The sequence below is a fragment of the Oncorhynchus gorbuscha genome, linkage group LG21 (genome assembly GCF_021184085.1).
Source record: "Oncorhynchus gorbuscha isolate QuinsamMale2020 ecotype Even-year linkage group LG21, OgorEven_v1.0, whole genome shotgun sequence".
Classification (NCBI taxonomy): Eukaryota; Metazoa; Chordata; class Actinopteri; order Salmoniformes; family Salmonidae; genus Oncorhynchus; species Oncorhynchus gorbuscha.
The window spans coordinates 55,294,232-55,316,507 of NC_060193.1; the positions used below are offsets into that span (position 1 = coordinate 55,294,232).

A 22,276-nucleotide genomic window follows, 5' to 3' on the forward strand; every position below is an offset into this window, starting at 1 on the left:
ACTTGTCAACTAATTATCAAGCCCTCATTGAGTTGAATGAGGTGTGCTGGTCCAGAGCTACAATGAAAATGTGTTCTGTTGGGGATACTGGAGGACCAGGGTTGGGAAACACTGCTCTAGATAGTACATTTTCTATAGAATAGAGACCACACAAATGTGAAAGCTGCGACTGCAAATTGTGGCCACATGATGGTAGTACAGCTTAATCTAACTGTGAACTGAAGAAGAAGAACGCATACTTGATAAATAAGGCCCGAGGGGATGTGATATATGTCCAATATACCACAGATAAGGGTTGTTCTAAGACGCTACGTGGAGTATACTGGTATATTGGCCATATATCACAAACCCTGATGTTCCTTATTGCTATCATAAACTGGTTAGCAATGTAATTAGAGAAGTGAAAATACATGTTTTTTCATATCCGTGCTATACCAAGGCTTTCAGCCAATCAGCGTTCAGGGCTCAAACCACCCAGTTTGTAATGGTAATAACCAGTGATATGCTCAGATAATGACATGTGATAACATTTGAAATTGCTGTAATAATGACTGTCTATGCAGGGCAAGAACATAATGCTGGACCATGCCTTACTGGAGCCAAGATGTTGCAAAGATAGACTTAAAACAAGGATTTAGCCTTCCTACAGGATTTAACCAGGATTCATCACAGGCCTGACTGAGCTACTGTACAGCATCCCTCAACCACAAGAGAGTGAAGCCATTTTTATTTGAGACAGTTAACTTTTATAATAATATGATAATTATAATAATAATGTATATAATTTAACAGACGGTTTTACCCATGTAAGTGTATTTGTATCAGTTCAATCAAAGCATAGACTCATATCTTGATTATATTCTGTAGCCTGATTTTTCCAATGTCATTGACTTCTGTTTTGAATCTAAATATAGTTCTTCATCATGCCTTTTATTGGTCAATCCAAAATCGAATACGATTTTTTTCCCAGGACACTGTACAAAGACGTAGCCTATCATGATTTAATGAAAATAGATTTGTCTTCAGTAAAGTTGTGTCCTTCTGAATGTGCCTCAGACTCAAGTAAGGGGAGGTTCCTTTGATGAAGTTGCAACGTCACATGATACAATGTAGCAGAGAGGCGAGATCACACTGCGGAGTGCAGACAGGCTGGAAACAAATGTAACAAGCGAGCGTCAACACCAACGGCTGTCTCTTTCCCACCAAATTAATTGTCACCAAACGTCGTAGAAAGGTTTGTGTCTTCATCTTCAAATGCAGTTATCTGGTTAGTTGGAGAGGCAGGAAAAGTCGCCATGAGAAGGTTAGCATAATAGCTAATTTGCTCATTAATTCTTTACACCGCCTTGCAAAAAAAGCTTCAACTTCAAAGTTGTATTCTTCTCCGTATAGTCAGTTATCACCCGTATGCTTTTTATTTATTGCGGTCTACAGCTAGTTATTGCCTATGATACGTTTAGGTATTAACACCACCTGCAACTTAGGCTAGTCGTCTTATTTTCACGCAATGTTCTCATATGGGAAGAGAGGAGCGAGCAGATGCGCACTCTGCCTCCAATGACCAAGACATACGGGTCTTTTAATGTCGATGGACATTGTATTCTTCCCTAGGCATCCTATGTATTCGTTCCTAGGCATCCTATGTATTCGTTCCTAGGCATCCTATGTATTCGTTCCTAGGCATCCTATGTATTCGTTCCTAGGCATCCTATGTATTCGTTCCTAGGCATCCTATGTATTCTTCCCTAGGCATCCTATGTATTCGTTCCTAGGCATCCTATGTATTCTTCCTAGGCATCCTATGTATTCTTCCCTAGGCATCCTATGTATTCTTCCCTAGGCATCCTATGTATTCGTTCCTAGGCATCCTATGTATTCGTTCCTAGGCATCCTATGTATTCGTTCCTAGGCATCCTATGTATTCGTTCCTAGGCATCCTATGTATTCTTCCCTAGGCATCCTATGTATTTGTTCCTAGGCATCCTATGTATTCGTTCCTAGGCATCCTATGTATTCGTCCCTAGGCATCCTATGTATTCGTCCCTAGGCATCCTATGTATTCGTCCCTAGGCATCCTATGTATTCGTCCCTAGGCATCCTATGTATTCGTCCCTAGGCATCCTATGTATTCGTCCCTAGGCATCCTATGTATTCGTCCCTAGGCATCCTATGTATTCGTCCCTAGGCATCCTATGTATTCGTTCCTAGGCATCCTATGTATTCGTTCCTAGGCATCCTATGTATTCGTTCCTAGGCATCCTATGTTCCTAGGCATCCTATGTATTCGTTCCTAGGCATCCTATGTATTCGTTCCTAGGCATCCTATGTATTCGTTCCTAGGCATCCTATGTATTCGTTCCTAGGCATCCTATGTATTCGTTCCTAGGCATCCTATGTATTCGTTCCTAGGCATCCTATGTATTCGTTCCTAGGCATCCTATGTATTCGTTCTAGGCATCCTATAGTTCCTAGGCATCCCGTTCCTAGGCATCCTATGTATTCGTTCCTAGGCATCCTATGTATTCGTTCCTAGGCATCCTATGTATTCGTTCCTAGGCATCCTATGTATTCGTTCCTAGGCATCCTATGGCAGGCATCCTATGTATTCGTTCCTAGGCATCCTATGTATTCGTTCCTAGGCATCCTATGTATTCGTTCCTAGGCATCCTATAGTTCCTAGGCATCCTATGTATTCGTTCCTAGGCATCCTATTTATTCTTCCCTAGGCATCCTATGTATTCTTCCCTAGGCATCCTATGTATTCTTCCCTAGGCATCCTATGTATTCTTCCCTAGGCATCCTATGTATTCTTCCCTAGGCATCCTATGTATTCTTCCTAGGCATCCTATGTATTCGTTCCTAGGCATCCTAGGTATTCGTTCCTAGGCATCCTATGTATTCGTTCCTAGGCATCCTATGTATTCGTTCCTAGGCATCCTAGGCATCCTATGTATTCGTTCCTAGGCATCCTAGGTTCCTAGGCATCCTATGTATTCGTTCCTAGGCATCCTATGTATTCGTTCCTAGGCATCCTATGTATTCGTTCCTAGGCATCCTATGTATTCGTTCCTAGGCATCCTATGTATTCGTTCCTAGGCATCCTATGTATTCGTTCCTAGGCATCCTATGTATTCGTTCCTAGGCATCCTATGTATTCGTTCCTAGGCATCCTATTTATTCTTCCCTAGGCATCCTATGTATTCTTCCTAGGCATCCTATGTATTTGTTCCTAGGCATCCTATGTATTCTTCCCTAGGCATCCTATGTATTCTTCCCTAGGCATCCTATGTTCCTAGGCATCCTATGTATTTGTTCCTAGGCATCCTATGTATTCGTTCCTAGGCATCCTATGTATTCGTTCCTAGGCATCCTATGTATTCGTTCCTAGGCATCCTATGTATTATGTTCCTAGGCATAGGCATCCTATGTATTTCCTAGGCATCCTATGTATTCGTTCCTAGGCATCCTATGTATAGGCATCGTTCCTAGGCATCCTATGTATTCTTCCCTAGGCATCCTATGTATTCTTCCCTAGGCATCCTATGTATTCTTCCCTAGGCATCCTATGTATTCTTCCCTAGGCATCCTATGTATTCTTCCCTAGGCATCCTATGTATTCTTCCCTAGGCATCCTATGTATTCTTTAGGCATCCTAGGCATCCTATGTATTTCCCTAGGCATCCTATGTATTCTTAGGCATCCTAGGCATCCTATGTATTCTTCCCTAGGCATCCTATGTATTCTTCCCTAGGCATCCTATGTATTCTTCCCTAGGCATCCTATGTATTCGTCCCTAGGCATCCTATGTATTCGTCCCTAGGCATCCTATGTATTCTTCCCTAGGCATCCTATGTATTCTTCCCTAGGCATCCTATGTATTCGTTCCTGGTATTTTATGACTGTATCTGCAGTCAGGCTGTGAAATTATATCCGTAGCCCACTGACTACCTGCCTCTCTGTTCGTCCACTTGAACACGCTTGCTCCATGATAAACCATATTCTAGTATTTTATTGAATAATCTATTCTCATAATTCTCTCAGCTAACATTCATTATCCTCGTGACGGGTTCTTGGCATTGCCAGGGCAGCGTTGTCCGTGCAAATCTATGACGACTCCGTTTTGTGTTGGCTGATCTTGAATAGTGGAGTTAAGGGGCTTCTAGTTACTGAAAGTGGAAGTGGTGGGTTATATAAGCCTGTTGGCAGAGTGGTGGTGCGGTTGACAGCCCTTTCCTACGAGCCTCGGTTAGTTCCACATTTATAAAATGAAAACAAACGGTGCCATGTGTCAGCTATACAGACCAGATGGGTGCATTGTTGAACACTCTCATCATCATCACCTCCTGTGCAGTTTTCTACCACAGTTTTAACTGGAACTCTGTTTTCTTCTAACTCTGTTTTCTTGTAAGATTACTATTGAATTGATTTTATGTTTGTTTGTATGTGTGTGTGTGTGTGTGTGTGTGTGTGTGTGTGTGTGTGTGTGTGTGTGTGTGTGTGTGTGTGTGTGTGTGTGTGTATCAACACAGTCACTGTTATTGTATTGTAAATCATCCCGCTGTGACACAGGCTGAAGTGGACAGTGAGTGTCCAGAAGAGTTCGTTATAAACCGGTGAAACCTCATTGTGATTTATCACCATTCATCCTCAGCAGTGTTTTCTCTGACCTGGATCTGAGAGTGTAAATTGTGTATATGCATGGCTCCCTTGTAAAAGAGACCTCGGTCTCAATGGGACTCAGCAACAGGCCTATCTACACAGGCTCCTATCACACAGCTTGTTGAAATCCCTGAGAATACCAGGAGGCTGGTGGCACCTTAATTGGGGAGGATGGGCTCATAGTAATGGCTGGAACATGATCAACAGAATGGTAACAAATTCATCATGCATGGTTTGATACCAGTCCATGTACTCCATCCCAGCCATTATTATGAGCCTCCTGTGCTGAGAACTGTCTCTCTGTCCCATCACATCACTCAACTGTTTGTCCACGTTCAAATTGGCACCATATACCCTAGTATATTTTGCACAAATCTTGACCAGAGCCCATAGTACACTATATAGGGAATAGGGTGCATTTCGGTTCACTAGGGAATATGGTGTCGTTTTGGACACAGCCTTTGTACTGCTGGATCAGCTCTGTCTCACATGGACCAAAGTGGAGATAATGTGTTAGTGGCGATATGATAAGAACAACTGATGAACAAGAACATGACCATGTGAAAAATGACATCAGTTTGAGAGACATACTTCAGTGCATGGCCAGAAGCGACGGCCCTTAGCTGCCTTTGCTGTGTGCTAGTTTGCGTACATAATCACATTAGCATGATTTACTAATAATTCATTCAACTTTTGTAGCGCTATTTATTCCATAACGATTCTCAAAGAGCTCTAAAGCATTAAAAAAAAGACACCAGTCATGAGATGGACAGTCATTAGAGGGTTGGGAAATGTCCATGGCTTGAGTGGTTATCTGAATTGACGACTACTACAAATCACTAGAGTGGAGTGAGGTCGTAAAGGCAGACTGTCAGTGGTTTCCTGGTAGGAGCTGTCAAGGTCAAGGGGAGGGGACATGCTTATTGATTGAGAGGAAGCTTACGAGTTACGACCAGGCATCTGGAATGACCAGGAACCGTTTCTTAGACTACTCTCAGTAGGCTGTTGCTCACAAGATTCTACAGTGATTTGTAAACAACTACAGTACTACAGTACTAAGTTGGGCACTGTAGTTTTGCTATTCAATATAGTAGCTAGCTACCTCTCGCGCTCGCATACACTCTGAGGCCACTGTGTATGTACTGTATGTAGAGGGGAGTGCTGTGACTCAGCGATGGGATTTTTCTCCCACTTGGCTCAGAGGGCAACCAGGAGCCTGTTGATTCATCCTTCTCTCTCACTCTCACTCTGTAAACAAGCCCAGAGAAGACACTCTTAAGATTCATATCAGTATTAAACACAGTGAATCTGACACACACATCCAGTTGAATGCTCTGCCTACTCTGTTGCTCTTATAAGCCAATAATAGCTTCCCACATAAACACACACTCAATCAGGCTCATGCATGTTACGTCATCCTACAATGCCCCTGCAACACACTATACTCAACTCCTCTCATATCATCATACACTCTTCTGCAACACAGACACACACACACACATTGACACACCGTTTCTATGGTTGCTATCTTACTAATTTACTATAATCATGTATTTTCTTTTCTCTGGAGCCTTTGTCATAAAAGTCTGATAGTAAAACTCTCCTTTCTGTATTATTTAATTTACTTATGAGTGACATTGCAAATTCTTTCTTAATGGGTAGCCGGTGCCTCAGACATCAATAGCTACTCTGACTCGCTGCATTGCCTTGCCTGTCTTTGCTGTTTTACACTGAAATCCATTAGACCTGAGCCAAAGTTTTTGTTTTGGGGATCTCAAATCATATCAAATGTTATTTGTCACATACACATGGTTAGCAGATGTTAATGCGAGTGTGGTGAAATGCTTGTGCTTCTAATTCCGACAATGCAGTAATAACCAACAAGTAATCTAACAATTCCAAAACTACTGTCTTATACACACAAGTGTAAGGGGATAAAGAATATGTACATAAAGATATATGAATGAGTGATGGTACAGAGCAGCATAGGCAAGATGCAGTAGATGGTATCGAGTACAGTATATACATATGAGATGAGTATGTAAACAAAGTGGCATAGTTAAAGTGGCTAGTGATACATGTATTACATAAAGATGCAGTAGATGATATAGAGTACAGTATATACGTATACATATATGAGATGAATAATGTAGGGTATGTAAACATTATATTAGGTAGCATTGTTTAAAGTGGCTAGTGATATATTTTACATTCCCATCAATTCCCATTATTAAAGTGGCTGGAGTTGAGTCAGTGTGTTGGCAGCAGCCACTCAATGTTAGTGGTGGCTGTTTAACAGTCTGATGGCCGTGAGATAGAAGCTGTTTTTCAGTCTCTCGGTCCCAGCTTTGATGCATCTGTACTGACCTCGCCTTCTGGATGATAGCGGGATGAACAGGCAGTGGCTCGGGTGGTTGTTGTCCTTGATGATCTTTATGGCCTTCCTGTAACATCTGGTGGTGTAGGTGTCCTGGAGGGCAGGTAGTTTGCCCCCGGTGATGCGTTGTGCAGACCTCACTACCCTCTGGAGAGCCTTAGGGTTGTGGGCGGAGCAGTTGCTGTACCAGGCGGTGATACAGCCCGCCAGGATGCTCTCAATTGTGCATCTGTAGAAGTTTGTGAGTGCTTTTGGTGACAAGCCGAATTTCTTCAGCCTCCTGAGGTTGAAGAGGCGCTGCTGCGCCTTCTTCACAATGCTGTCTGTGTGGGTGGACCAATTGTTTGTCTGTGATGTGTATGCCGAGGAACTTAACATGCTACCCTCTCCACTACTGTTCCATCGATGTGGATAGGGTGGTGTTCCCTCTGCTGTTTCCTGAAGTCCACAATCATCTCCTTAGTTTTGTTGATGTTGAGTGTGAGGTTATTTTCCTGACACCACACTCCGAGGGCCCTCACCTCCTCCCTGTAGGCCTTCTCGTCGTTGTTGGTAATCAAGCCTACCATTGTTGTGTCGTCCGCAAACTTGATTATTGAGTTGGAGGCGTGCGTGGCCACGCAGTCGTGGGTGAACAGGGAGTACAGGAGAGGGCTCAGAACGCACCCTTGTGGGGCCCCAGTGTTGAGGATCAGCGGGGTGGAGATGTTGTTGCCTACCCTCACCACCTGGGGGCGGCCCGTCAGGAAGTCCAGTACCCAGTTGCACAGGGCGGGGTCGAGACCGAGGGTCTCAAGCTTGATGACGAGCTTGGAGGGTACTATGGTGTTGAATGCCGAGCTGTAGTCGATGAACAGCATTCTCACATAGGTATTCCTCTTGTCCAGATGGGTTAGGGTCTGCACTGATGGATCTGTAGTCAAGTAGTGGCGGGTGCTACCCCGAGTCCACTGTCTCTGGCTGTGTCTCAAATGACACCCTGTACCCTAAGATGTGCACTACTGTTGACCAGTGCCCATAATGCTCTGGTCAAAAGTAGTACACTTTATGGGCATAGGGTGCCTTTTTGGACATCAACCTCTGTTTCCCTCTTATGCAACAGACTGAATTATTGATGATGGCAGGCTAAATGGAGACCACCACATGTGCAGAAAAGTGATACCTGTCGTTGGTCTGTCGGTCTGGCCCTATACTAAACGATACTAAGGATGGGACCACTGGAGAGAGGGAGAGCGTGACTGCAAACATGACACAGTGCAGGGAAATGTTCTCCAGCCACCACAGTTGATTATTTATTGGCCACTGAGGAGGTTCTGGAGCAGGGTTTAGGATGGGAACAGTGACACCTCTCGGCTTCATTCCCTTCCTCGTCTGGACAAAGCCCGTCTGGTTCCTGTCACCCCAGTTTGTCAAGAAGCATCCACAGTCCCATCTGTCCCTTCCTGTCTCTGTGTATTTCTGCTGGAGAACAGTGTTAGCCAGAGAGAAGACAGGACCTTATCAGTCTGCTTCTCTTAGCTGCTGCAGGAATAAGGAGGGAGAGACATGGAGAGGGACGGATGGGGAGAGGGAGGGCGAAGGAGGCAGGCAGACAGTACGAGAGCAAGCAAGGAAGGGAGGGCGAGAGATGGGGGAGAGTGTAAGCAGTGATGACGACTCTGCTGCGTGTGGGTTTGTTTACATGCTGCTCTGCTGTGAGGAGACCGCATCCACAGCCGGGCCCTTCACTCACCACGCAGACTGTCATCTTACCCTATAGACGAGGAACCAAGCTCTGCTGTGAGGAGACCGCATCCACAGCCGGGCCCTTCACTCACCACGCAGACTGTCATCTTACCCTATAGACGAGGAACCAAGCTCTGCTGTGAGGAGACCGCATCCACAGCCGGGCCCTTCACTCACCACGCAGACTGTCATCTTACCCTATAGACGAGGAACCAAGCTCTGCTGTGAGGAGACCGCATCCACAGCCGGGCCCTTCACTCACATCACGCAGACTGTCATCTTACCCTATAGACGAGGAACCAAGCTCAGCTGTTAGGAGACCGCATCCACAGCCGGGCCCTTCACTCACCACGCAGACTGTCATCTTACCCTATAGACGAGGAACCAAGCTCAGCTGTTTGGAGCAGAGATGTACTATTCTGTCTATGGATATGGATTAGTCCTTCTACATGCCTGCACTGTGCTGTGTCACTCGCCACCATGCTGCTTTTACATTTACTAGCTGCTATGCTAATGCTACTATCTACAGGCTGCCTGTAGCATTCACTGGATTAAGGTAGGGATTTTTGGGGAGCATCCCTCCTTATGCTCTGTCTGTAGAATTAGTCACTACTCTAACCCCCTATGGTGGTTTTGGCTGGGGTGATGCGCTCAGATGGGCCGTTGACAGGGAATAAATAATACCCAGAGTCCTGTGCATGCTGTTCTAAACAGCCGCCCTCGTCGGCTGTAATGAGTGAGTCCTCTTCAGACTGCCTATGAAGGAGGACTCTAATGGCAGAAACATGCATTTATCATAGTGTGGGTTTATCTATTGATTGAATAGGAAAGCGGCTCCTTGCTGCTTATCTAGTCTTCGTTGCAGTGGTCAGTGTTTGTCTAACTCCCACTGGTGAGATTATGGGCCTAGCTTCTCGGCTACGCCAACATTGGTTTGATTCGGATGGGTTAGCGCTGAACAGTAACAAATGCCTACACTCACGGGGTCCCCACGACCAGGCTTGAAGAACACTGGTCAATGCCAACATTCAATAATGTGACTAATGATCAGTGATCTGAAGACATTTTTAGACTCTCAGTTAAATTGGGGATGTGTTTCTTCCTTAAAGTAGACTCAGCGAAATGACGTTGCCAGAAGCAGAACCGGAGATATTGAGATGAGTGAGATGTAACACTTCGCTATCACACAGTCACACACTGTATCTTTGAATGTGCACATGTTTGCTTCACGCTGTGAACAGTGTGGTAGCCAGGGGACACAAAACAGTGGAGAAGTTGAGCCTCGTACTTCAATGCTCTAAGTTTTTGTGATCCGCTCTAAAATGTGATCTGATCTTGCTCTCACAATAGACAGTGTGCTTAAATTAATAACACATAAATTAATGTTTTTTTCTTGTCTATATTGATACATCATTTTAACATTCACTGTGTAGGTTGGGGGGAAGTATGTGAACCCCTGGGATAATGACTTCCCCAAAAGATAATTGGAGTCCGGAGTCGGCTAACCTGGAATCCAATCAGTGAGATGAGATTGGAGATGTTGGTTAGAGCTAAAGGTCGATCGATTTAATCGGAATGGCCGATTTCAAGTTTTCATAACAATCGGAGATCTGTATTTTTGGACACTGATTTGGCCAATTTAAGATTTAAAAAAAAATATATATATTATTTAACACTTTTATTTAACTAGGCAAGTCAGTTAAGAACACATTCTTATTTTCAATGACTGCCTAGGAATGGTGGGTTAACTGCCTTGTTCAGGGACAGAATGACAGATATTTTACTTGTGGAGCGATGGGCAACGCTGCTTCGAGGGTGGCTGTTGTCAATGTGTTCCTGGTTGGAGTCCAGGTAGGGGTGAGGAGAGGGACGGAAGCTATACTGTTACACTGGCAATACTAAAGTCCCTATAAGAACATCCAATAGTCAAAGATATATGAAATACAAATCGTATAGAGAGAAATTGTCCTATAATAACTACAACCTAAAACTTCTTACCTGGGAATATTGAAGAAGACATTTTTCCACAACCTTGGAAGTGTGCTTGGGGTCATTGTCCATTTGGAAGACCCATTTGCGACCAAGCTTTAACTTCCTGACTGACATCTTGAGATGTTGCTTCAATATATCCACATCATTTTCCTTAATGATGCCATATATTTTGAAGTGCACCAGTCCATCCTGCAGCAAAGCACTCCCACAACATGATGCTGCCACCCCCGTGCTTCATGGTTGGGATGGTGTTCTTTGGCTTGCAAGCCTCCCCTTTTTTTCCTATGAACATAACGATGGTCATTATGGCCAAACCGTTCTACTGTTGTTTCATCAGACCAGAAGAGATGTGTTGCTCTCCTCACTGGTTATGTCATCAGGATAGTTAACCAATCAGCCTGCTAGCTGGTCGTGGCTCCACATGGTTGCAGACAGTGCTGACTCTCACAGGTATACTAATGATGCTACTGCATATTGTAGGCCTATATCATCACATACACTAGATTTGTCAAAGTACATTAGCTGCTTTCAGGGCGTTTCCCGTACCAAAGTAATGGCGTCTGTCTAGCAGAGTGCACAGTATGATGGAAGATGACATGTTACTCCTGTGTTTTAGGCTTGATGCACTATTAGTTACATGTATAGAATGAGTCACATGAACTGTGAAAATTAGCATCTTCCATCTCCCTACATGTTTTAACTGACATACACACACACACACACTAGGGCTAACCCCAATTAGTTGATTGTTTGGTCGTTAGGCTGTTGGTCGAACAAGATTGTTTTAGTCGAGCAGGCCTAATCCAACTCCGTACCGCATCGCCATGCACCTCCCAAATGTTTTAACAATGCGGGGGGGCTCTGTATAGCTCCGCATTGACGTGATTGGGTGACGGTAGGAGGGGGCGGTACAACCTGTAGAAAACAAACTCACTTTCTTGACAATAACTCTGCATTGCTCCCCGACGCGCAAGAAGTATAAATGCCCTGACTTCTGCTGAGGCCGTATCACTGTAAATTCTGCATGGCCAATGCAGATGGTGGATTGACCATGTGCCCAGATGCACAATGCACTTCTCTCTCCAGAATGTGCTCTCTCCTGCCAATTTATGCACATTCATTGTTTCATAACTTCATTGTGTGAATTGTTTGTGTTTTCTTAGTGTATATCAATTCCCCATTACATATATCACCAGTAGGACATTTACTGTTAATTTCTATAATTTCTAATCTACCATGTTGTTACTTTGATTATGGTAATTTATGTTAATGCATTCAATATTATGCCAGTCTTCCTGTTATCAATGTCGGAGTGGACACATTGTTTGCAGAGTGCACAACTTATGCTACACTTAAGAGTTTTGTCAATTTAGTCATTGTCTGTTGTTTGGACTGCTCCTGTCAATGTTGAGTAAGGACACATACGCATAGAAGTAGGCCCATAGGCTACCTGGCCTGCACCCAAATGTAGGCATGTAAATGTGCCCATTTGGGGATCTGATTTGTATTTCTGATTGGCTTAACGCACCACCACTAATGAGCTGTGGAGCTTCTCAAAGTAATGTTTACTTCACCTCAAACAGAAAGCAAACCAAGTCTGTTTTTACATTCATTGAGAATTACAATCGTTCCTCAATGTAATTTAATAATATTTTCCATCTCTCTCCCTTTTGGTAACCGCTCAGCGTGAAAGGGAAACATGTCATGCTCTGATCCCGTGGGAACGTCATGAAATAGACCTGATTACTTCTTATCAGTGCATGACTTGGACTGAGATGCATTCAGTAACTCATTTTGGGTTCTGGTACTGTTCATATTTAGGTGCAGGAGCTCCACAATACTTTTGAGATAATATTCTATAAGAGGAACAGGAGCTCAAGCAGTAGAACATTTGAGGTGCCGGTACTCCGCTTCGGTGAGCTTTTGCCCAAGTCCTGCTTCTTATCCCTTGCACAAGTAGCCTACAGCTGTGTCTGTCCTGAGCTCACTGGTTGGGGAAACTCTGATGGCCCATAATACTACATACAATGTTTCTAGCAGTGCAAGCTTCGGGCTAGACCCAAGTTACTCGTTGATACAATGTTTGTTTCATGTTCGTTGCAGACGTTGTAGCCAATGTGATTTATATGATTTATTTTTAAATCAGGATGTTTTCTACCTGCAGGCTGCAATGTTTTTATTTGTTGGCTTAATGTAGGCTGTTTTTACATAGTTGGCAATAGAAGTAACTTTTTAGGCTTTTCATTTAGATTTGCATAGAATTCTGATTAACCACATGACAATGATTTTGATATATATATTATTTAGTTGGTTGAAAGAACAGACGACTTTCGGTCGACCAAGATTTGTTTTGTTTTTTGGGGACAGCCCTAACACACACCGTGACAAAAAAACGTATGTGTGGAGAGGGTGGTCCGGTGGCTCCAGTCCATAGATCAGTGTCTCTGACTGATGATGCAGGGACCATCTGGATTGAGTATATGCAGGACTGCTTCTGAAATAGATGGAAGCACACACTGCAATGCCTCAGATCTTCAAACTAACACACACACACATACGTGCACACTGGCAGGCACACACACACACACCTTCAGAAAGCGAGTTATCACTTTGAAAAGTGGTGTTTGGGGCCAGGCCATGGCAGAGATAGAATATCAGATGTGAAGGTTAAATTGTGAAAATGTCTCCTCTTCTGGTTGCCATCATGTGTTGTTGCACGCCTCACTACCTCTGACTGACTTGGCAGTCCTGTAGCCTCGGTCAATGTCAAACTCAATGCACAGATACAGATCATAGCTACTCTGCTGTATACTCTGCTATATACAGCTAGAGGAAGTGGAGCAAATACTGAAATATCCTTTTTAGTTTTTCTGACATGTTGTCTCCTCCTCTGGTCAGATACAGTCTGTTTCTCCTCTCTGATTGGATCAGCTGGGTTCCCCTCCCTCTGGGAAAGGAAAGGGGATACCTAGTCAGTTGCACAACTGAATGCATTCGACCCAAATGTTAATTCTGCATTTAATCCAACCTCTGACAACCTCTGACTCAGAGGGGGGGGGTTAGGGTTAGGGGGGCTGCTGACTTAATCGAGTTGCCCGGGGAGCAGTTGTTGTTTAACTGCCTTGTTCGAGGGCAGAACAGTACATTTTTCCACTTTGCCTGGCTCAGGGACTTGAATTCGCAACCTTTCAGTTACTGGCCCAATGCTCTTAACCACAAGGCTACCTGCCACTCTCTGCCTTCCCCACTGACAGTAAGTACACCTGCACACGTCTCAGGCACTTTGTTATGGTGTATATGAGGATGCTGTTGGGATGTGGCATCTTAACATGACCCTGAGAGAAGGCTGGTGACTAGAGCAAGAGATGGAAGGGGGGAGGGGCAGGTACACCCTGAGCTGTTGAACAGTCCCCTCACGTCAGTCCCTCCCTCTCCCTGACATGAACATGGCCTTGATTTGTAAGTAAGGCAGACAGAGCCTACTGTAGAAACTAGGCAGCTTGTCTGGAGGGCTGCTCTCACTACTGTAGGAACTAGGCAGCTTGTCTGGAGGGCTGCTCTCACTACTGTAGGAACTAGGCAGCTTGTCTGGAGGGCTGCTCTCACTACTGTAGAAACTAGGCAGCTTGTCTGGAGGGCTGCTCTCACTACTGTAGAAACTAGGCAGCTTGTCTGGAGGGCTGCTCTCACTACTGTAGAAACTAGGCAGCTTGTCTGGAGGGGAACTAGGCAGCTTGTCTGGAGGGCTGCTCTCACTACTGTAGGAACTAGGCAGCTTGTCTGGAGGGCTGCTTGTCTCACTACTGTAGAAACTAGGCAGCTTGTCTGGAGGGCTGCTCTCACTACTGTAGAAACTAGGCAGCTTGTCTGGAGGGCTGCTCTCACTACTGTAGGAACTGGGCAGCTTGTCTGGAGGGCTGCTCTCACTACTGTAGGAACTGGGCAGCTTGTCTGGAGGGCTGCTCTCACTACTGTAGGAACTGGGCAGCTTGTCTGGGGGGCTGCTTTCACTACTGTAGGAACTAGGCAGCCAGTCTAGTCTGGAGTAGAGGTCGACCGACTATGATTTTTCAACACCGATACCAGTTTAATCTGCCTATTTTTTATATATATATTTGTAATAATGACAATTACAACAATACTGAATGAAAATGGCAGGGAAGTCTAAGATTTTGGAGATATTATTTTGATAGACTCAATAAAGACTATTAAATTCTATGATGTATCCAGTGCTATTTGACCCTGATACAGGGCTTACTCACAGCACCTCATTGAGACAGATAAAATAAGCACTGTTAGTGTCAAAAGAGATTTAATTTAATTTTATGAATGTACTCTGTTTGCTCTCCAGCAGTGTTTACCTTCTCCGTAGTCATTATGACACAGATACTGGTGTGGTGCAGAGTTGAAGTCTGTTTAGACTAGGCCGGGCTATAAAAATAACTAATGTGGGCTGGGAGGGCAGGAGGACGACAGTAAGATGGAAACTAGTGACATGGAGGGAGAGCCGTTATCCTGCCTTCTGTATAGGTGTGTTTGATAAGGCAGAGATGGGAAGTCCAGATCTGAGGAAACTCTGAGACTATGCTTTTAGCTCGTCGTCGTGGTGTGTGTGTGTGATGCCTGGCCTGGACAGTCAGAACCTTGGCAGTCAGTCAACACAGAAACCATGTTTAGCCTTTTAAGGGCAACAGGCCTGAGCTCTCCTCCACACTGCCCTTCTCAGGTTTGGAGACTGTCTGAGACTGAGAGCAGAGAAACCCTTGATACAAACACATCCTCATTTCCAGGTGTGGTTGGACAAGACCCCTCCGTGTGATAGTGTCAATCCCACTCAGGGGAGTTCTGGAGGGAGGTTCCTGAAACCAGCACAGAGCGGGAAGAAACTCTGAGCCTTGAGGGCTTTCACAACCAAGGCAAGCTGAGGTTTTTAGATTAAAGACAAATTAAAGAATGATCTTGTCGCTTGGCTGGTAATCCTGTTGGAGTCACTGAGTCACACGGCTGAATTAGACTCATTAACGGTGGAATTAGCAGGAGTGTAGTCTGCTGGGAAGGAGAGGGAGTAAACGGGGAGAGAAGGGAGAAATCTGATTTCAGGCAGTACTGTGGACGCCCCACAGGGTCCTCAAAGTCAAAACGCGCTCACTCACTCACCCGGTTTCTTCATAGAGAGCTTTCCAGTTTCGTGCAGCATTAGACTTAACATAACAGCAGAAGTGAAATCCACTAAACCCTGCCAGTCAGATCGGCCGCCAGTAAGACTAGCTGTCGCCGTTGGTGTCACTCCCCCCTTAAGTTAAATCAGGTAGAACATATGCATCGCATTGTAAGTCCTTAGCTTCTCTGGTGAGGACAATGTCACAAGTGTCAATGTCTCTGTTTACTCATATCTGGTTAACCTACAGTACCAGGTGCCCAGGGTTACACAAAGACCTAGACTCGCAAACCTAGAAACTGTTTTAAACCGAGTCTGGTCCCAGTCTGTGCGATATTCTCCAGTTGTTACTGTGTGTGAGAAACTACGTCAGAAATCCAGCAAGGATTTGTTAACCTAGCCGTGGAAGCTCAAAAAGCCCATGTGTCCCAGTTCATGTGAGTTACTAATCATCAGGGTCTCCTCACTCTGGTGCTATAAATCAAATGTTATTTGTCACATGCTTCATAAACAACAGGTGTAGACTAACAGTGCAATGCTTACTTACAGGCCCTTCCCATAAATGCAGAGAGAAAAAATGTGTAAAACAAGGAATACACAATGATTAACAATAACATGGCTATATACACAGGGTACCAGTCCCGAGTCCATGTGCAGGGGTCCGATGTAATTTTGGTAGATATGTACATATAGGTAGGGGTAAAGTGACTAGGCAACAGTATAGATAATAAATGGTAGCAGAAGCTTATGATGCATCAAAAGATTTTGTTCAGGGGGGTCAGTGGAGATGGTCCAGATGGCTATTTGGTTAACTATTTCGTAGTCTTCTGGCTTGGGGGTAGAAGCTGTTAGGGTCCTGTTGGTTCCAAACCTGGTGCATCGGTACCGCTTGTCGTGCGGTAGCAGAAGGAGCAGTTTATGACTAGGGTGGCTGGAGTCTTTGACCATTTTTAGGGTCTTCCTCTTACACAGCCTGGTATAGAGGCCCTGGATGGCAGGAAGCTTGGCCCCAGTGATGTACTGGGCCGTATGTACTACCCTCTGTAGCACCTTATGGTCGGATGCCAAGCAGTTTCCATAAGCGGTGATGCAGCCAGTCAAGATGCTCTCAATGGTGCAGCTGTAGAACCTTTTGAGGATCTGAGGGCCCATGTCAAATCTTTTCAGCCTCCTGAGGGGGAAGAGGTGTTGTCGTGCCTTCTTGACTGTGTTAGTGTGTGAGGACCATGTTACTTCCTTAGTGACATGGACACAGAGGAGCTTGACTCTCAACCCACTCCATTACAGCCCTGTGGATGGGGGTGTGCTTGGCCCTCCCTTTCCTGTAGTTCACGATCCTGGCACCATTGTTGTAGGTGATCAGGCCTACCACTGTCTGCTACCATTTTGGCTCTTACAAATGTGGCCCATATTCCCAGGCAATTACAGAACAGTTGTAGATAGTAGCCAAAGAACCTGACCATGAATTCAATCTATGTTGATCCATTGTACAGAGAGCACATACAAGACATTTGGATTCATTCCCTGAAGTGCACCCTATTGCCTATATAGTGCACTTTATTTGACCAGAGCCACATGTGCTCTGGCAGGGCAGAAGAGGATCTGTGATGAGTGTGCTAACCAGACCTGTATCTGCTGAGCTTTTCACCACCAGCAGCATCTGCTAGCAATCGATGGGCTCTCCTCCAGCATTTCTGCCTGATTAGACAAGACAGGCCTCCAGCACCTTGTACTCCTGCCAGGAAAGCCCCCAGCCCAGCCTCTGTGGAATGATGCCCAACTGACGGCACTGATGTGTGGCTCTATGACAAGGTTTCCCCTATGAATGCATAGGCGGGACGCCCACCCCCCTTCCCTAGCTCTGTTGCACACCCCTGCCTAAACAGCCTCAAATATTTTGGTCTATGCAGTCTGGGTATTTAGTTTCCTTCCTTTCTTTTGATGCAACCTAGGAGAAACACTGGCCTGCAGGGTAAGTTTACCTACTTGATCAGAGCAGACATCATTAAGCTAGCAGGATGTCCTTGATGTAACCTAGGAGAAACACTGGCCTGCAGGGGAAGTTTACCTACTTGATCAGAGCAGACATCATTAAGCTAGCAGGATGTCCTTGATGTAACCTAGGAGAAACACTGGCCTGCAGGGGAAGTTTACCTACTTGATCAGAGCAGACATCATTAAGCTAGCAGGATGTCCTCATCCTTCTGCTCCTACTCATCATCATCATAACACACAGTAATGTGCCTTCCAGTCAAGCTGATGACTAACCCTTCTGCCATGTCTATATCCTTACAGTCCAACTAAATAAGCAAACCTTTTTCTTTAGGAAACCTGGTTTGTGTGTTTCATTGAGCAAGTCCCAGAGTGATACTTTGAAGAGTGCACTGTTGTTACCATGGAGACAGTCGGGGGTAGATGGAGTGGTTCCATCAGAATCCCTAGAAAAACATTCTGCTTGTTTGTTTTATCTCGCCACAGCTGAATCTCTGGGAAAGTCCACATGAACGCTAGAAAGGCTCTCTGCATAAAGGATGCCCTACATATCAGCCCAACACTTGTCATTTAACCCAGCAGTGGACCTGTGGTATCACAGAGGAACAAAGCGTTCAACGGAACCTTGATAAGTGGTTTTGTTTATACGGTACATCCAGGCAGTGTTGATCATCTTGACTAAGCTGGGTATTGTCAATAGACGTATGTGAAAGCAAGCAGCTCTGACCTTTTCCTCCTTGCCTGACCTAGTCTCTCTGAGGTGTTCTAGCCCTGGTGCTGTGGGCTGTTGCTAGCTACTATACTCCAGCTGTTAGCAGTGACAGAAATAGAGTGTGGATCTCTATTGAAGCTGTTAAGTAGACCAGGGCTGGTCTATTACCCACAGCCTCCAGCCTCAGTGTAAATGGGCTAATTGTTCCTGTTTGAGGAGAGGCCTGGTTCCTGGGCTAACTGGCCAATGGCTGAGGGCCTTCCCTGGATGAACTTTGTCCCCTGAGGGGGAGGTTTGGGGAGAGGATGAGGAGTGGGAGGGACATTGGATGGTTTTGTGATGAGGAGTGAGAGCAGAAATGCGCTCTGTTTTTGGAATAGGCACCACTGATATGAAAGTGTCAGTTCAACATTGAGGAAAAACATCTGCCACCACTCATTGTTATTTTCTGTGAAGGGCACCTGTTGCTCCATTTATGTCCATTCAGACCCTTCAGTTGATGCCAGCTTATACAGTGCATTCGCTGCACAGCTATTCTCAGGTCTTTCCAGAGATGTTCGATCGGTTTCAAGTCCGGGCTCTGGCTGGGCCACTCAAGGACATTCAGAGACTTGTCTCGAAGCCACTCCTGCGTTGTCTTAACTGTGCTTAGGGTCATGGTCCTGTTGGAAGGTGAACCTTCGCACCCAGTATGATGTCCTGAACTCTCTGGAGCAGGTTTTCATCAAGGATATCTCAGTTACTTTGCTCCGTTCATCTTTCCCTCTATCCTGACTAGTCTCCCAGTCCCTGCCGCTGAAGAACATCCCCACAGCATGATGCAGCACCACCATGCTTCACTGTAGGGATGGTGCCAGGTTTCCTCCAGACGTGATGCTTAGCTTTCAGGCCAAAGAGTTAAATCAATTTCATCAAAACGGAGAATCTTGTTTCTCATGGTCTGAGAGTCCTTTAGGTGCCCTTTGGCAAACTCCAAGCAGGCTGTCATGTTCCTTTTTTACTGAGGATTGTCTTCCGTCTGGCCACTCTACCATAAAGGCCTGATTAGGAGGAGTGCTGCAGAGATGGTTGTCCTTCTGGAAGGTTCTCCCATCTCCACAGAGTAACTGTAAGACTGACAAATAGGGTTCTTTGTCACCTCCCTGAACAAGGCCATTCTCCCCCGATTGCTCAGATTGGCCCGGCGGCCTACTTTAGGAAGAGTCTTGGCGGTTCCAAACTTCTTCCATTTAAGAATGATGGAGGCCACTGGGTTCTTTGGGACCTTCAATGTTACAGAAATGTTTTGGTACCCTCCCCCAGATCTGTGCCTCGACACAATCCTGTCTCTGAGTTCTATGGACAATTCCTTAAACCTCTTGGCTTGGTTTTTGCTCTGACATGCACGGTCAACTGTGGGACCTTATATAGACAGGTGTGTGCCTTTTTTTCTAAATATATATATTTTAGAAAAATCAAAACCTTTTCACTTTTTCATTATGGGGTATTGTGTGTAGATTGAGGGGACTAAAATATTGTATACATTTTAGAATAAGGCTGTTGCGTAACAATGTGGGAGAAGTTGAGGGGTCTGAATACTTTCTGAAGGCACTGTATGCTGCCATTATTTAAGATACGTTTTATAACTATAACTATAATGCTATCAATTAACTGATGACTCGAGGGTTGAAATATGTGCGATTGGACACCTACTCTATCGCAGCTTCTCTCTGAATTAATGTGATAAAGTGCCCCTTGAATTTGTAAGCAACAGTTTTGAAATGACGGGAGACCATTGTGTAAACAGAACGAATAACATTGTCGTATTCAGAGCTGGTTCCTGTCTGCTGGCAGGCTAAAGGACAGTCTGTGTTTACTTCATGTTGTACACTTTGTGCCCAAACAAAGACCATGCATCCACTGTATCAAAACTCTGAAATCTATGAATGTAGGACTCCATGAACAAAAGCCTTGCTAGACAAACTTGAGTACACACATAGACGGACGCGTGCGCGCACACACTCTCTCTCACACACACAAATAATCTAATTTGTCAGATGTGGTTGAGAGCAGATTGTGCAGGAGAGAGATGGATGCAGTGCCCTGGGGATGCTGCTGAAGCAGAGTAATGATGTCTAACTGCATGTTCACAGACACGTGCTGCTCTCTCTGTCGATGCCCCTCCATCCCTGTCTCTCTCTCTATGTGGACTAGCCTCTCCTCTGGGAGTCCAGCCACCTCCACAGCCTGCAGTGCTCCTGCACCAAAAGCTAAATGTGAGCGGAGAAGATGAAGGGGAGGTACAGAGAGGGAAAAGAGAGAGAGAAACAATGGTCAGAGTGGAGATGTGACTGGACGTATAGTTGGTGTGGTCCTTTATGTTTATCATTGTCTCTCTTTCTCCCCATCTCTCCCTCCTTCTCTCAGCTCGTAGAGGAAGGCCCAGGCAGGGTCGTGGAGTGGCTCAGTACAAGGGTGTGTGTTCTCACCAAGGGTGTGTGCCTCTCCTCACCCCTGGAGAAGGCCAGCAGGATCAGGATGTCGGAGGCTAGAGAGCGTAGCCCCCGCCACCAGAGACCCTGGTCAGTGTACCGGGCCAACACCTTTGACCTCTCCTCTGAGATGATCGGCCTGGCACTCGCAGGTGAGAATGGGAAAGGGTTGTGTGTTGGACACAGACTATATCAAGGAAACAAACAATATGAGAGACCATGTGATGAACAATTGTTAATGGAATGACTTCCTGCCTTGTATTCATCCTGTTGATCCAGTCTGTATATCAAGGTACACCAACATGTTTTTATCAATGTTGTCCTCTCATTTCTGCCAACTGAATTAGTGGAAAATGACTTTTAATGCTACTTTGCTGTTTTGTAGGGAACAGCCAGGATCCAGATGAGCCTGTTCTAGAGTTCAGTGTGGGTGAGTACAATAAATTAACCTCTAAAGGAAATGTCTTTCATTTCTTGTTCCATGTGTTCCAACGTGCTGTGTCCCTCCCTCCCCAGCCTGTAATGAGTTGGTGACCCCAGCTCTGGAGCGGAAACCCAACAGCTTTGTGGCAGTGAGCTGCACCACCCCTCCCCAGGCCTTCTGGACCAAACACACCCAGACTGAGATCATTGAGGTGAGACAGACCATCATCCTACTGCCGTCGTCCCTCTGCCCCCTACTGCCGTCGTCCCTCTGCCCCCTACTGCCGTCGTCCCTCTGCCCCCTACTGCCGTCGTCCCTCTGCCCCCTACTGCCGTCGTCCCTCTGCCCCCTACTGCCGTCGTCCCTCTGCCCCCTACTGCCGTCGTCCCTCTGCCCTCTACTGCCGTCGTCCCTCTGCCCTCTACTGCCGTCGTCCCTCTGCCCCCTACTGCCGTCGTCCCTCTGCCCTCTACTGCCGTCGTCCCTCTGCCCCCTACTGCCGTCGTCCCTGTGCCCTCTACTGCCGTCGTCCCTGTGCCCTCTACTGCCGTCGTCCCTCTGCCCCCAACTGCCGTCGTCCCTGTGCCCCCTACTGCCGTCGTCCCTGTGCCCCCAACTGCCGTCGTCCCTCTGCCCCCAACTGCCGTCGTCCCTCTGCCCCCTACTGCCGTCGTCCCTCTGCCCCCTACTGCCGTCGTCCCTCTGCCCCCAACTGCCGTCGTCCCTCTGCCCCCAACTGCCGTCGTCCCTCTGCCCCCTACTGCCG

The 22,276-nt window shown here is 45.8% G+C and overlaps 1 protein-coding gene across 13 annotated transcripts in view; it reads left to right on the forward strand.

Annotated features, from left to right (window-relative positions):
* The first annotated feature begins 1,078 nt into the window (after positions 1–1,078).
* The window catches only part of LOC124007703 (inositol polyphosphate-4-phosphatase type I A-like), a 43,606-nt gene continuing 22,408 nt past the window's right edge, over positions 1,079–22,276 (forward strand). For all 13 annotated transcript variants that reach the window (XM_046318400.1, XM_046318402.1, XM_046318406.1 and 10 more), the window contains exons 1-4: positions 1,079–1,234; positions 21,022–21,238; positions 21,472–21,516; positions 21,603–21,721. In XM_046318400.1, the coding sequence (XP_046174356.1) occupies positions 21,133–21,238; positions 21,472–21,516; positions 21,603–21,721 (270 nt within the window). In that variant the 5' untranslated portion in view covers positions 1,079–1,234; positions 21,022–21,132. The remainder of the gene's footprint in view (positions 1,235–21,021; positions 21,239–21,471; positions 21,517–21,602; positions 21,722–22,276) is intronic.